This window comes from Narcine bancroftii, chromosome 3 (genome assembly GCF_036971445.1).
Source record: "Narcine bancroftii isolate sNarBan1 chromosome 3, sNarBan1.hap1, whole genome shotgun sequence".
NCBI classification, from domain to species: Eukaryota; Metazoa; Chordata; class Chondrichthyes; order Torpediniformes; family Narcinidae; genus Narcine; species Narcine bancroftii.
The window spans coordinates 168,384,100-168,400,677 of record NC_091471.1 but is presented as its reverse complement, the minus strand read 5'-3'; the positions used below and the strand labels follow the sequence as shown (position 1 = coordinate 168,400,677).

Sequence of the window (16,578 nt, the reverse complement as noted above, 5' to 3'; positions counted from 1 at the left end):
ATTTGCCAGGAAGGAAAACTGTCATCTGTTTGACATGAAGCTTATATCTCAGAGTGACATGGTCAGTCATAACCTCCAAGCTTCCCAATGGTGCCCACATCCCAAGTGTGAACAACAAAATAAAACCTTTCCATGTGGCACAGAGCGAGCTGAATTCACATGCCTGCGCTTTGATCGTCTTTGAGATTAGGAGCACAGCATGGGGTTCAGTACAAGGCTGAACTGCCTTAATCTGCTGATGTCGAAGTGGAGTTATTGGTTGGTGTGGGAGATGTGAGAATTCCAACAGAATCGTGTCTCATTTCCTCCAGTGAGGAGATGCATTCATCACTGCTAAGGGGGAGACAGCGTTGCATTGCCACGCGGGTGTTGCTTTGCTGCATTTGCCTTGTTGCTTTCCTCTGCAGCAAGCCAAAGCTGCTGGGAAGAGATGTCTTTGGTGTTGTGTGGAATGCAAAGGAAATGGATTAAATTAAACCAATTCCAAAGAACAATTTAATGGTGTTTCATTGATTGGTGGAGGTGGCAAACTTCCATCTACTGTTGTGTTGGTACCTGCTAATGACAGTTAACTCCTCTCACCAACATCTACCGCCCCCCCCCCCCCCACTCTCTGCCAGGTGGAAGGCCTTTCTCTGTGTGGTATATGATTAGCTTGCCCACTGAATGCTTATCGTGACAAAATATGGTCAGTTCACGATATACTTTGTCCTTTTGACTTTAACATTCAGTAGTCTAGCTATCAATCCGTAACCTTTCTCTGGTATATATCAGAGACTTGGATGATCTTCTAAGCCATGAGCAGTGCAGTGAGCATGGCGATTAGCACATTGCTATTGCCAGAACTAGCAACCCATTTTCCAATCCAGCACTGTACGCTCTCCTTGTGTCCACATGGGTTTCCTCCCATGTTCCAGACATATAGGGTTAGTTGGTCACTTGGCGTAATTGGGCAATGTGGGCTCGTGGGCCAGATGGACCTTTTATGCGTTGTTTCTCTAAATGAAATGAAAATCTCAGTTTTGAACAGGCCCACATTGGACAAGGGTTTTTATCTGCATTGATTGTGTGAACAATAGTTGGGTGAGAAAAATCAGAATTTATTGTCATGTCCAAGTCATGAAATTCGACTTTTTGCGGCAGCATCGTTGGGCAAAAATAACTCTTACAACATTTCTATGAAAATAAACAATAATAGTTCATGAAAAGTAAGGCAGTGTCCTTGGTTCATTGATTATTCAGGAATCTGATGGCAACGGGAAAGAAGCTGTCCTTGTGCCGTTGAGTACTTGTCTTTAGGCTCCTGTAGCTTTTTCCTGTTGGTAGCAGAGTGAAGAGGGTGTGGCCTGGGTGGTGGGGGACTTTGAGGATAGAGGCTGCTTTATTAAAACACTGCCTTATATAGATGTCCTTGATGAAGTGAAGTTTGGTACCTGTGATGTCGCAGACCGAGTTAACAACCCGCCTGTGATGTTGCAGACCGAGTAAACAACCCTCTGGACTTTATTCTTGTCCTGAGAGTTTGGACCTCCATATCAGGCAGTGATGCAACCAGGCAGAATGCTCTCCACGGTACACCTGTAGAAGTTTACAAGAGTGTTTGGTGACATAGCGAATCTCCTCAGACAACTCACAAAGTATAGCCACTGGTGAGCCTTTTTTGTGATTGTATCAACATGGAGGCTCCAGGACAGATCCTTGGAGATGTTAACGCCCAGGAATTTCTTGACCATCTCCACTACTGAGCCCTTGATTAGGACTGGGCTGTGCTCCCCTGATTTCTTCTTGAAGTCCACAAGCATCTCTTTGGTTTTGCTAAAGCTGTGCAGAAGGTTGTTGTTGTTACACCACTCAATGAGCTGATCTCTCCCCCTCCTGTCCACTTCCTCATTGTTGGATGTAATTCTGCTGACAACTGTGGTGCCATCGGCAAACTTGTAGATGACATTGTGCCTGGCCACACAGTCACGGGCGTATCGTGAGTAGAACAGAGGGTGAAGCATGTATCCTTGGGATGCGCCTGTGTTGATAATCAGTGAGGAGGAGGTTTTTTTCCAATTCATACTGACTGTGGTCTTCTGATAAGAAAATTAAGGATCAAGTTCCGGGGGGGGGGGGGGGGAGGTTTAGAATTTGTAGCTTCTCGACCAGCACTGAGGAAATAATAGTATTGTAGTCGATGATATGCTATTTTTGAGGTGGTCCAGAGCTGAGTGGAGATCCATTGATTTTGTATCTGCTGTGGAGTGATGGTGATGATAGGTGAATAGCAGCAGGACCAGATCTTTGTTGAGGTACATGTTAATTCTGGCCATGCCCAGTCTCTCAAAGCATTTTCACCCCAGTAGAAATTAATGATACTGAGCGGTAATCCTTGAGGCAGTCACACTACACTTCTTGAGTACCTGGATGATTGGTGGGAACCTCTGACTTCAGCAATGAGAGATTGAAAATGTCTGTGAACACTCCTGCTAGTTGATACCATGCCAGGTACACCATCAGGGCCTGACGCCTTGCGAGGGTTCACCCTCTTGAATGTTGTTCTGACGTTGTCACAGGATCTTCAGCCTTTTCAGGGATTATAATAGGCACTGCTTGGTTCTTCTCAAAGGAGGCGTAGAAAGTGTTCAGCTCATCAGGTAACTTCACAGCCATCTATAGCTCCATTCACACTTGCCAGTGATCCCAGGAATCAAACGTCAATCAGTCTTTAAAGTGGTAAGTGTGAAAGCAAAATCTGCTTAATGCTGGCATCAGATGATGTCATCTCATGCCAGGGATTGCCGGCCTTGACCCTTAGTCTGAAGATGCCAGCATTGAGATCAGGCAAGTGCGAAACAGGCAATTTCATTGCAGGTTCTTCCTATTAAAAATAGAACAGACCAAATGCCGGGGATAAATCCTTGCAAGTGTGAAAGCGTTCAGTGACCCGGTTATAGGAGTGGCCTAGTGTGAAAGGCCAAATCCCCATTCATATCCTGGACACTTGCCAATTTACTGGGATGCAAGTGGAAAGGGATCTTGTAGTATTCGCCCTTGCTTTGTAGGCTGTAATGGCCTGCACTCCCTGCAATCGCTGGCGTGTATCTGTCTCTGTCTCTAGCTTCCTTTGGAATTGCCACTTTGCTTCAGAGATGGCCTTCCACAGATCGTACCTGGAGTTCTTGTAAAGATCCCGATCCCCAGCCTTAAATGCCCCAAACTATCTCCCAAAGGCCACCATGGGAGCTGGCAATGTAGACATTCAGCTAAACGAGTGACATGTGAAACTGTGACAAAATTTAAGGACATTCCTGTTGAGTTTTTTCAATGAAAAAGCAGAATACTTAAAGAAAGGGACTAAGGGTTATGTTGGACCAACACAGTTTGGACGTCCATATCTATTGATCATCAAAAATAGTGTAAAATGTAGTATTATATTTTGAGTTGGTTATGGTCATTATAGGCACAGTAGACTCTCAAAACTAAGTGAGAAAATTCAAATTGAATTGTTTACTGAGGTACAAGGAAAAACAAGTGTGCGTGCTACCTGGACAATTCAGCCCATACCTAAGTTCAATAGTAAATGCACAATGAAATAAAAGTGCAGAATATGGTGTTACAGAGAGAAAAAAAATCAGTTCAAACAGTGCAAGGGCAGCATCAATTTACTGATGAGAGGCTCATTCAATAGTCTGATAACACTGGGGAAGGACATGTTCTTGAATCTGGAGGAGCACATATTCAAACTCATCTACATATCTACTGCTCTACACAGGAGATGGGAGAAGCATGATCAGGATGGGAGGGGTCCTTTAATATGTTGCTGCTTTAGACCACAAGATATAGGCCCATTGAGCTTGCTATGCCATTTGAATCACAACTGATGTATTTTTCTTCTTAACTCTTTTGCCTTCCTTCTCCCATCTCCTTTGATCCTCTTACTCATCAAGAAGGCAGTGGGAAGTCAGACAGAACCGATAGAAGGGAGATTGTTTTGGGTGATGCCTGAACTGCATTAACAATTCTTTGAAATGCAGTCTTGGGCAGAGTTGTTCCCCTACCAAGATGTGATGCATCTGGATGGGATATTTTCTAGTGCATCTATAAAAAGGTTTTGAGCTATATTGGAGATATGCTGAGTTTCTTTAGGTTTCTTTTCAAGAGAAGAGATAAAATTCACAAGTATTATTGCCACTGATTCCATGAATTTGTTCTCCCATAGAATTCTTCTCCCACATTAAGCATCAATGAGTGTGTGCTCCTCAAGATTCTTCTAGTTCTCTTCCTGAACAACAAAACAAGCCCATTTTCTGTATACACATGGTCAACATCAAATATTCTCGAGTTAATCTGTTCGGTTAGAGAGAGGGAAAACTGTATTCTGCCCCAAAAAAGTGAGTTCATAATTTGAAATAAAAATCAGAAAATGCTGGACACACTCAGCAGTTCAGGTTGCATTAAAGGGCGAGAAACAGAGCGAATATTTCAGGCCCAAGATCTTTCATCAAAACTGTTTTCTTTCTACAGATGGTGTCCTACGTGCTGAGTGTTCCCAGTGTTTTCTGTTTTTGTATTAGATATCTACTATTTGAAGTTTTTGGATTGTCATTCTGGGTTCATAATTCATTCCAAATGGTTACAACGTCATGGGATAATCCGTCACTGTACCTGCTGCCACTGCAGTACCTTAACATGTCACATATACCTGGACCCTCAACACCAACAGGACCTACACTTTCTAAGGAAGGTGAGGGGGAGCCACATCTGACAACATTTTTGAGGCGAGTCATATCTGGCTGCATCTTCGTGTAGTATGGTACCGGCAAAACATTGGACCAGACGTTAATGCAGAGGGTCGTCAAAACGGACGAGAAGTTCACGAGGGGTTCCCTTTCCTATATTGACATTAACCAGGAATGTTGCTCAAATAGGGCTCAAAAAATTGTAGAAGATCCTTTCCATCCATTTCACAGTATCTTTGACCCTCTACCATCAAGAAGGAGGTACAGAAGTATCAAAATCAGGGCTGGCAAGCTGGAAAATAGCTTTTTTCACTACAGGCTGTGAGATTGATGAACAGCATCCTGTAACTGAGTAAATCATCCCAGAATACTTTTATATATTTATTTTGTATTCTATCTTTATGTATCTATATGATAATGATGTACCGCGTATTATTTGTGTTCACCATGGTCTAGAGAAATACTATTTCATCGGGTTGCATTTGTAGTCAGATGATAAAAATAATTTGAAGATGTCTTTTCTGGAGCTGAACTTTATCTGGTCCAAACAAAGGACCTGGTCATCGACATCAGGAGATGGAATGGACCACATGCTCAATGCGCTGAAGTGAAGATCATGAAGAGGTTTAGGTGTAAATATCACCAACAATCCGTTGATGCTCTAACCAAAAAAGTTGCATCTATGCCTCTACATCTTCAGGTTAAGGAAATTCAACATATCTCCAGCGTCCCTTACCAAATTTTTATAGATACACAATAGAAAATATCTTGTCTGAAGTCATCACAGCTTGGTACAGAACTGCAATTCCTTACAGCTGAATGCAGCTGAAGCCATTACACAAACTCTTCAACACTCCCCCCCCCCACATCAACTCCACCTTCACCTGCTGCTGTTTCAAACAGCAACCAACATAATAAGTGACGCATCCCACCTTTGACACACACTCTTTTCCCTCCCTCACTAACTCCCATTAGCCAGAAGATACATGAGTTTGAAAACATGAACCACCATATTCAAGGACAGTTTTGTAACCATAGTTTTGAATGGATTTCTCATGAATAAAAGATGATCTCTTGATCTCACAAATGATCATATCAAGGCTCTTACACTGAATATCTCTGTAATGCTATTGTTACGAGCCCAAAGGACCCCAAAACTCAGCAGCAATAGGCATTCACCAAGACAAGTAGTTACTTAAACAAAAAGTGTTTTTAATTATCTTTTAACATGAAAACAGAATCAAACTTTAACTTATCTCTATTAATTTAACTAAACCCAACTTAACCCCCTTCTAATTCTAAGTGCACGTGTATGTGATGTGTGTGTAAATGTAAGAAAAGTTATTTGGTTCACAGTTCAATCTCACATCTCATTCTTCCAAGTTCTCTGGTTGCAGGCAATTCTTATGCTGTGCACAGAATTTAACATGTATAAAGTTCACCAGGCTTTGGTGCTCAAAAGTTAAATATTTACTACTCAGGAAGGCTCTTGTAGGGTTTGCAGAGAGAGATTTGTTGTTCCAGGATTTCCACAACTGAGGTACCACCTCAATGTCTTGCTTTTTTAAAAAAAACTTTATTTAAGATTTTCAAATTACATAAAAATAATAACAAAATAAACTAAAACAATATAAACCCACCCACTCCCTCCCACTCTCAGCATACCCTGCAAGGGGAGCAAAAAAGACCCATATCAACTATATAAACTATATAATATCTTAAGATATTTCTAAATCCATACATTCCAAATAAGGTGACCACATATGAACAAAGAAAGAATAATTATCATGCAAATTATGTTACTTTTTCCATATAAATACAAGATCTCAATTCATTGTTGCCAACGAGTCATATTTACTTCGACATCATCTTTCCAAGTAATCACAATACATTTCCGTGCTACTATCAATGCTAAATGAACAAAAGCTATCTGAAACTTGTCCAACCCCAAACCAGTCAGCGGCATCGTCTGCAAATAAAAATACATAACCAACGTTTTGGGCTTGAGCAATGTTCAACAAGGTATGAACAAAATGTAGGCAGCGGCCCGAACCAAAAACACAGCGAACCTGGAATTTCATTTGATTTCAAGGTATGAATTTCTGAGTACACTATTCTGTTGCTACTGTGCAACACATGAGAACTGATTCGGGTTGGATTTCTACACAATAGGTTATGTTTTAAATTTAAATGTAAAAATACAGCATGGTATAAGGCCCTCCTGGTCCATGAAACCTATGCAGCACAATTAACGTACCGATCCGTTAGGTTTTTTTTGAAGGGTGGGAGGAAAGCGGAGCACCTGGAGAAAACCCACAGGGAGAGCATACAAACTTCTTACCGACAGTGCCTGATTCAAACCTGAGTCACTTGCACTGTTACAGAATTGCGCTAACCGCTACTTGGGAATAAATGTACATTTGAAGGACATTTAGTCCAGCAAGTCTCTTCCTTTGATCAATAAGACTTAGGCTTCCTGCAATCCACCAGGCTCTTCTCCATCTGTGAAACAGGCTGAGGTTGTGAAAGGGGCTAAGGAACTCAGCATCGTTTGGTCATGTGGGCAGTAATTGAAAATTTCAGCACATTTCAAAGCTCTTGGCTATATCTTTGCCATGTTCTGATTCAGAATCGTAGCTACAATCTTCCAGAGAGTTTCAAGATTGCTTCATTTAATTTTCAGCCATAATGCTTCCGATCTCATCCCTCTGGTTCTACACAAGCAGACACTGTATCTTTTCTCTACATCTTAATCCCATTCTGCAGGTTCATATGGATTTTCTAGATCGTTATTCTTTTCTCACCATTTATTGCTCTGCTTGGTTTTTAAACCAGTGGAAACCATGATATATTAGAATCAATGAAACATCAATCAAAAACAGCTGATTTTCAAGTATATAAGTGCAATGTACAGGTGCAATGATAGTCTTATTTGCTGTAGTTTCTCATTACGTAAAACACTAATAAGAATGAAAATGTAATTAACACATGAGACATCACGTAAAGAAAAAAAGATAAAATATAAATGAAGATATAAAAAAAATTATAAATATTTACAATTGGCTAAGAGTGCAAAAACTGTGTTATGTCAGTCGTGCAGACAGATCTTTGGCGATCACGAATGTGTGTGGTTTAAAAAGGAATATGGCATTAGTCAAGGCATTGAATATAAGAGTAAAGAAGTTGTGTTGCTGCTATATAAAAGCTTTTGTTTAAGAGATGCTGAACAGTAACTGGCACTTCCAGTCTAAAAGTGCATGCCACCCAAATATAGCAATTAACCTATAAACCCTGCATGTTTTTGGAGGATGAGAGGAAGCCGGAGCATCCAGAGGAAACCCATGCAGACACAGGGAGAATGTACAAACTCCTTACAGACAGCGTGGGATTTCGCTTCAATAGCATTGGGCTAACCATGACACTAACCATGCCAACCTTCTGTGCAGGTTTGGTTGTCCCAGTACACGAAGGACATGGAATTTTTGGAAAGGATATTGCTGGATAAGAAGATATGATGTATAAGAAGTTGAACAACTTGGGTTGTTTTCTCTGAAGTGTTGGAGACAGTCAGAATATTGTCCCAGGGTAAAAAGGTCACAAAAAGAGGACCACATACTCGTGGCCATGCGTTGAAATTGAGGAGAGGCTGAATTATAAGAGATTTGCAGGGTTTTTTTTTTCACAGAGGATGGTGCCTAGAACAGGCTGCCAGGAGTAATGGTGAAAACAGATACACCAGAACAATTTAAGAGACTTCAAGACAGTCACATGAATATGCAGGGGATAGAGGGAATGTATCATGTACAAGCTGCAGAATTTGATTTTAATTTGGCAAAATATAGATGCTCCTAGAGTTGGCATGATTGGCATAGACTATATTGCCCATCTTTTCTTGCCACGGGTGAGCTTTACACTTAACTGTAACAAATTATTTGAATGAACAGCAGATTGCTGAGCTTCTTGGGTCTTAGATACAGAATTCACTTGGTTATTGTTATGTGGACAGAGATACAGTGAGCATCTTTTTTATGCCTGGTATTCAGGCAAGTCAACCCATAAGTACAACTGGTAATACAAAAATAAAATGCAGAGCACAGTGTGATAGAATATTTGTAGATGTATTTGGGAGAAATTGGTAGAATTAGAGTAGGTTACATACACACACAGATGCTTTAAAATTGATCTTATTTGAAATAATGAAGAATTCGTATTCAGTGAATTTACAGAAACTATGGAGAATGCTGTGCACATTTCACAAGTAGGTGCTAATTGAAATGACATAATTAAAGCAAAAAGCAGAGACACTCTGGCTGTTAAAAGCTCTTTGCAAGGGATTTGACAGAGTGCACAGAAAGGTCACTCCTGGGTTTTTGTTTACCTAAAGACAATAGGTTGACCAAAAAGACTAACTTCTATTGTTTGCTGGAGAAGGTCAGGGGTTTTCCAAGTGAGAGAGTCACATGGGCTTTCTGGCAGTTGGAGAAAGAGACAGACAGACAGACAGACAGACAGACAGACAGGCAGACAGACAGACAGACAGACAGACATTTGAAAAAAGTAAAGAAGCTGGTTGGAACTGAAAAAAACTCCAGAGCGGCGGATGGCTGGAAGTGCTATCTGTCTGATGTTTCTCTTAGAATAAGAGCAAAAAGGAACTCTGTGGTGGCCTGAGAGAAAGACGTTATCATCTGGAGAACCCTGATGGGGCAAGTTTCATTAGCAAGACATTGAAGTATTCCTTTTTCAATGAATAATAGATATTCAAAGGTATGGGAATCTGGAGGTATAAATGTGATGGAGGATTGTTTTGAAGAAGGACAGTTTCTTTCTTTTAATCGACTTATAGAAAAATTTGGAATATCAATTAATTCTTTACCTCACCAAAGCCTTCGACACCGTGAGCAGGAAAGGGCTTTGGCAAATACTAGAGCGCATCGGATGTCCCCCAAAGTTCCTCAACATGATTATCCAACTGCACGAAAACCAACAAGGTCGGGTCAGATACAGCAATGAGCTCTCTGAACCCTTCTCCATTAACAATGGCGTGAAGCAAGGCTGTGTTCTCGCACCAACCCTCTTTTCAATCTTCTTCAGCATGATGCTGAACCAAGCCATGAAAGACCCCAACAATGAAGATGCTGTTTACATCCGGTACCACACGGATGGCAGTCTCTTCAATCTGAGGCGCCTGCAAGCTCACACCAAGACACAAGAGAAACTTGTCCGTGAACTACTCTTTGCAGACGATGCCGCTTTAGTTGCCCATTCAGAGCCAGCTCTTCAGCGCTTGACGTCCTGCTTTGCGGAAACTGCCAAAATGTTTGGCCTGGAAGTCAGCCTGAAGAAAACTGAGGTCCTCCATCAGCCAGCTCCCCACCATGACTACCAGCCCCCCCACATCTCCATCGGGCACACAAAACTCAAAACGGTCAACCAGTTTACCTATCTCGGCTGCACCATTTCATCAGATGCAAGGATCGACAATGAGATAGACAACAGACTCGCCAAGGCAAATAGCGCCTTTGGAAGACTACACAAAAGAGTCTGGAAAAACAACCAACTGAAAAACCTCACAAAGATAAGCATATACAGAGCCGTTGTCATACCCACACTCCTGTTCGGCTCCAAATCATGGGTCCTCTACCGGCATCACCTACGGCTCCTAGAACGCTTCCACCAGCGTTGTCTCCGCTCCATCCTCAACATCCATTGGAGCGCTTTCATCCCTAACGTCGAAGTACTCGAGATGGCAGAGGTCGACAGCATCGAGTCCACGTTGCTGAAGATCCAGCTGCACTGGGTGGGTCACGTCTCCAGAATGGAGGACCATCGCCTTCCCAAGATCGTGTTATATGGCGAGCTCTCCACTGGCCACCGTGACAGAGGTGCACCAAAGAAAAGGTACAAGGACTGCCTAAAGAAATCTCTTGGTGCCTGCCACATTGACCACCGCCAGTGGGCTGATATCGCCTCAAACCGTGCATCTTGGCGCCTCACAATTTGGCGGGCAGCAACCTCCTTTGAAGAAGACCGCAGAGCCCACCTCACTGACAAAGGCAAAGGAGGAAAAACCCAACACCCAACCCCAACCAACCAATTTTCCCCTGCAGCCGCTGCAACCGTGTCTGCCTGTCCCGCATCGGACTGGTCAGCCACAAACGAGCCTGCAGCTGACGTGGACTTTTACCCCCTCCATAAATCTTCGTCCGCGAAGCCAAGCCAAAGAAAAAAAAAGAAAGATAATGTCCTGCTTCTCCAGCTTTGTATTTTTACACTGTGTTGATAACAACATTAAAACTGGAGCACCACCAAAAGTTTTTAATTTCATACTGAAATAATATTTTTAGAATGTGTAAATGAAAGATAGATGGTGAAATGCTTCTAAAACATGTTTCATTATTTTTGGTGCACCATGTTGATTCAGTGAAGACGCGATCATGAAATGAGACCAAACAAAACAACTACAGGGGACAGTGAACTACAATTAAACAGATTGGCTGCAGGAAGTTATATAAACTGTGTGCATAATATGTTATGGCGCTATTTACACATGGTGTCTTCATAATTCTGCATCTGTTATTGAGCAATGAGCTCCTATGAATAAAAGTTTTGGCTCATTGACGTATTTGTCAGAGACAAGTGTGAAATCTGGGACAAAGAGCGTGGAACCCTGCAGCAGTGGGAAATCTGAAACAAAGCAAGGAGCTGTTGGAAATGCACAGGTGGTCAGGCCCCACTCATGAGGACAACAGATGGAATGAAAATCTAGGCCAGAGAGAAAGGTGCAAAGGGATGTTTTGACAGAGAGCCCACACTAAAACATTGTCTGATGCTGGCTGATATACTGCAACTGGGCAATCTGTTTTGTCTGGATCATGGGGTGGTGCCGGGAGCTGACAGGCAAGGTAAACGTTCTCTGTGGATTTGCATAGTAGCATACCCAAGTATATTTGACACAAGGTTTGAACAAGCTCAACTGATGGAGTGAAGAGTTTTTAACCTTAGTAAAATAAATCTGAAACAATGTCAGCCCAATTACTCTCAAAGATGTGGGACCATGCTTGACGACTGCTGTTTGCCTTCACACCTGTCCTTGCTGTTTGCGATCTGTCCAACACTCCACCTTTTACTCTGGAACTATTCAAATAATTCCTCTTAAATGTGTCCGATTGCCCATGCCTGTTCCGAGCTAATGATTCCACATTCTCAAAGTGGAATCCTTCTTGGGAAAATGATTTTTGTCATATAAATAATTTTAAAACCAGAACAGTAAACCCCCCCCCCCACCCCGGTATTTGGCTCCTGTGGAGATAAGTGAATTTTCCAGTTGCTTGAGACTGCATGTTGCATGGATTAGTGAACTGACCGATGTGTGGGGTGAGGTGGGGGGTGCAATTTTAAACTCTCATTTTTTTTAACCTTTTTTGCCTGTTGCTTGAATTCTGGATAATGTGGATTTACAATTTTATTTGTTTAATAAAGAAATCTTTTTTAAGTTTGATGAGGAGTCATGTTTTTGGAGATGAGAGTGAACTTTGCATGCTGAGGAGATCTGAGATAGGAGTTTATTGTCGTATGCATAAGAACAATATAGACATACATTCTAAATAGATTCCTTGGCATTAACAATTATATTTGGTTGTTAATAGGGAAAATAATGAGAAACTACTTCCTCTGACAATTATTTAGTGGTCAGAGGTCACTAAATTAAAATAATTACTTGTTGAACTGGACAGGATGTGATTAAAAAAAACAATTTTATAGGCAATGAATAGTCGCTGTTGTACTGTTACAAAGTAAACAATTGATGATAAGTCCCACAATCAGAAATGAAATAAGTGGCCACATAATCTGGGTACCATATCGGTTAAACAATAGGCATTAGCCACAGGAAGGAAAGCCATTTTTTGAATAAATGACATGGATTATTTTTGTATGTCCATTGAAAGATTAGGATTGAGAGCTTTGGAATAATAGGCCATCTGAAATCATGATCCCAACTGTTACTGCAAGGATCTGCCAGGCTACTTAGGTGATGAGTGTTAAATGGTGGGTGTCGACACAGACTCTATCTCAATGAGCAATAGGCAATTCGGCAAAGGTTTCACCTGCTGCCCATTGGTCTGACAATATCCCAAGGTGTCCAAGGCCTTCTTTCTTTCACATCTGACCAGATTATAACTGCCTCTTTCTGTTTCCTTCAAGGAAAACAAAACACATTCCCGACGTGCAAGACAAAAGCAGCAACACCAGGCCCGCTTCTAGAGATGGAGGCTTGTTGACAACTCGCCCACAAACATTCTTGCCAAGTGACATGCCAGTTACATTTACTCGCAGTTTGGATTGACCTATTCAGATCACCTCCTAAATGGCAGCTGGACTTGGGCCTACATCAAGATTACACATGACCTGTACAAGATTCAAAAAGCACAGTGAAAATACTGTAGGCATCAGACTCGGAAAATGGCCACTGGGATTTCTTTCTGGTGAACAAAGAAATGTAGATAGATTTCAATTTATTTTACTCTTTTCTGAACTAACAGCTGCTTTCTCCTCATTTACTCTTTTACATCTTACTGTTTCTAAATTATGCATTCAGAGAGTGTCAATTAATTTAAAAAATACATACACGCAGAGATCAGGAAACCAGTGATTCAGCTGAGGGATCTTCATGGAAGGACGCAGTCAGCTGCTGAACACTGTTCCCTCTAAGCTGTGCACGTGTGCACATGTGCACACATGGTCTGCAACCAGCGCACAATGAAATTAATGTGCGCACAAAAGGTTAGTGACCTAAATTAATGTAATAATTAATTATTGATGTTTTATTTAATGAAACAACAAACTGAACAAAGTAATTCAAAATATAGAATAAAACTTTAATTAAATACATTACTTCGTAGAATGTAGTCATACTAGTATTATATTAAAACATGCCAATACAGTTTTATTAGCCACAAGAGATAGGCTTTGCCAAAATTATCTTGGAACAATTTCAAGTTTACATTTGCACAAGCATTCAGTGTGCACACACTTGCACCATAGGAAAAAAAAATTTGCACAACATAAGATTTTAGCACACACTGACTACTAAAAATTAGAGGGAACATTGCTACTGAACGGAACAGTGCACTATGGAACTCAGCCAGGGCTGGGGAATCTCCATGTGGGTGTAACAAGTTGTGCAAATTGTGGAAAATGTGAGGCTTTAAAAGGAAACACTGCATCTCCAGTCTTTTGTAAGCTGAGCAAAGGGTTTAACTCCATTCCAACATGTTGCCAAATGGGAGTGAACATCTTTATTCCCAGATGGAGATTTAGAAGTTGTGTTTTAAAAACTCAGCACTTAAATGTTGCTATTTTTTTTCATCTTCCTCTATGTTATGTACTTGTTACGTTATGTTGTAATTACCTACTGATTAGATCTTAATGTAACTTTTTCTCGTCAATAGAATATATCTGGTGCAATGTCATTGATTAAGGTAAAACAGGTTGAAGCCATTACCTTTTCTCAAAGAAATGTCAAAATGCTTCTAATCTTTTATGTACAGAATTTGCCAAATTCAAGTATGTCACAAATTTTTGTGTTTTATGTGGAAAAATATTGTGCCATTATCTGTAACCTCAAACTTGTGGAACAAACTAAATGTTATTTGAACACCACATATGATTGATTCAACAGATTGCATCCTTACCACGTTTGTTGTTCTCAAAAATCAAGACCCCACAGCTGGGTTCTTTTACACCAAGGGTGGAAAATCTACGGCATGTGGGCTGGATTCGACCTGATATCAAAATTTATCCGGCCCGCAACCCTAGCGTCCGCTCCCCAGCATTAGCCATTTGGTTGACAGCAGGTCTGTTGGCGTGAGCCATTTAACACAGGGAGTGGTGATGATTGCATGCTGCGAGCCATTTAGTGGACGGTGGGGTCAGTTGACAGGAGCTCTATAATGCGGGGACTGGTGACGATTGCTTGACATGAGCCCTTTAACATGGGGAGTGGCGACGATTGCTTGGCGCGAACCATTTAGCAAATGGCGGGATCAGTTGGCACAAGCCCTTTAACATGGAGAGTGGCGATGATTGCTTGGCGGACAGTGCCCATTCTCCAATGTGTAGCCTGTCATCCCACATCTGCCAACTGTATGGAGATGGTGGGCTGCAGCCATGGTGCACAGACAGGAGCAGGCCTTCATCCACACCCTCAGGTACCCAGCTGGTTTGGCTACCACCACAGCTGGGGGGGCAGGTGAGAGACGGTCTGTGTGATTCTGCCCCAGGGAATGGGGGGGCCTTGTGGTGGAGGCTGGGAAGGGGGTGTAACCACTGCTCCCCACTCCAGGTTCATTCCCTCCCCTCATGAACTCCAATGTGGTCTTCAATCTGCTCTTACACTACTAAGACATCTGTACGAAGTGAAGGGAGGGAAGTTTAGGGGAGCCATCAGGTGTAAGATTTTTTTACACAGAGAGTTGTGGGTGGCTGGAGTGCCTTGCATTGATGGTGGTGGAGACTGAAGCATTCAGAGTATTTAAGAGATTCTTTGACAAGCACACGGATGAAAGAAAAATAGAAGGTTCCGAGGTAGAAAGGGGTTTGTACTTTTTATGCTGGAATATATAGGTCGTCACAACATCGAGGTCCGAAGGGCCTGTACTGTGCTGTAATGTTCTATCTTTCTATTTCTTATGTATCCCTAACCTGAAACGCATCATCATAGTTTTTGGAAGGAATACACTTGATCTCGTTGCTTGAACTTTTCAGTGGATTGTTTTTTGATATATTATCATCAGTCATGAACATTGTAGATTACATACTTCAAGCAGAGACAATTGAAAACTTAAATTACATAATGTCTGTGTTTTAGTATTTATTTCATTTACGGTAGCATCAATGCAGCCCACCGTTCAACCACTGGCACATAGCCCACGCATGGTAAAAGGGTGCACGCCCCTGTTTTACACTAACAGTTAACATGATATACTTCCTGGAATATTACAGGATGCTTGACACTGAAGTATTAGCTACATGTTTTTCATATGGCTAGGAAACCTGTTTTCTAATATTGAATTGAATTGAATATTTATTTAAATAGCACATTTTAAACACAACGGAATGTTTCTCCAAAGGGCTGTACGCCAATTAATAAAAGAATACACAAAGCACAAAATCAACAAACACAAAAGACCAGGCACTTGACAAGAGAGTCATCTCGCAGAAAGAATAGCAATGGGTTGGAGAAACACATGGGTGGCAAAAGGCTACCTAAACACACTGGCACGGCTGACTTAGCCTCGTGCCCTACAAGCCCAAACTATCTGGGCGGGTGTTGCAGCTCCCTAGACAACCATGGCAAAAGTGAGGCGAAGACTTTTATCTGAGGTCAAGGGAATCAGTCACATTCGAAGCTGATCATCAGTTCTTAAAGCTGCGACAGTTACAATGAGCAGCAGTAAAAAAAAATGAGATAACACTCTGGAGACTGCTGTATCATTAGGGTAAAACAGAAGACACAAGACTAAACACAATTTAGACTTTAGACTCAAAATTACATACATTATAAGCAAAACTAAATTTATTATACATAAAAGAGTCAGTTGCAATTATATATCAAAAAATGAAAACCTGTGCCACCAATTCTTTGACTAGAAACCAACACTAGCACCACAGAATTGAAAGACCACAGCAGCCCTCAGTAGCTCAAGTAAGGAGTCTCTCCGTTCATAATTTCTGGTGCCTAGGGTTACAGTATAGGCACCTCCGTGCCCCACAAGCACCCGCTTTACAATCAATGCGGCCCCTCAGGAGCACCCCACCAGCGTGGAGAAGTCCCAGCCCTGCAAACAGTGCA

The 16,578-nt window shown here is 41.6% G+C and overlaps 1 protein-coding gene across 3 annotated transcripts in view; it reads left to right on the top strand.

Annotated features, from left to right (window-relative positions):
- lef1 (lymphoid enhancer-binding factor 1) overlaps nucleotides 1–15,528 on the top strand; it is a 198,809-nt gene extending 183,281 nt beyond the window's left edge. For all 3 annotated transcript variants that reach the window (XM_069925776.1, XM_069925777.1, XM_069925778.1), the window contains exon 10: nucleotides 12,930–15,528. In XM_069925776.1, the coding sequence (XP_069781877.1) occupies nucleotides 12,930–13,006 (77 nt within the window). In that variant the 3' untranslated portion in view covers nucleotides 13,007–15,528. The remainder of the gene's footprint in view (nucleotides 1–12,929) is intronic.
- Nucleotides 15,529–16,578: the final 1,050 nt, after the last annotated feature.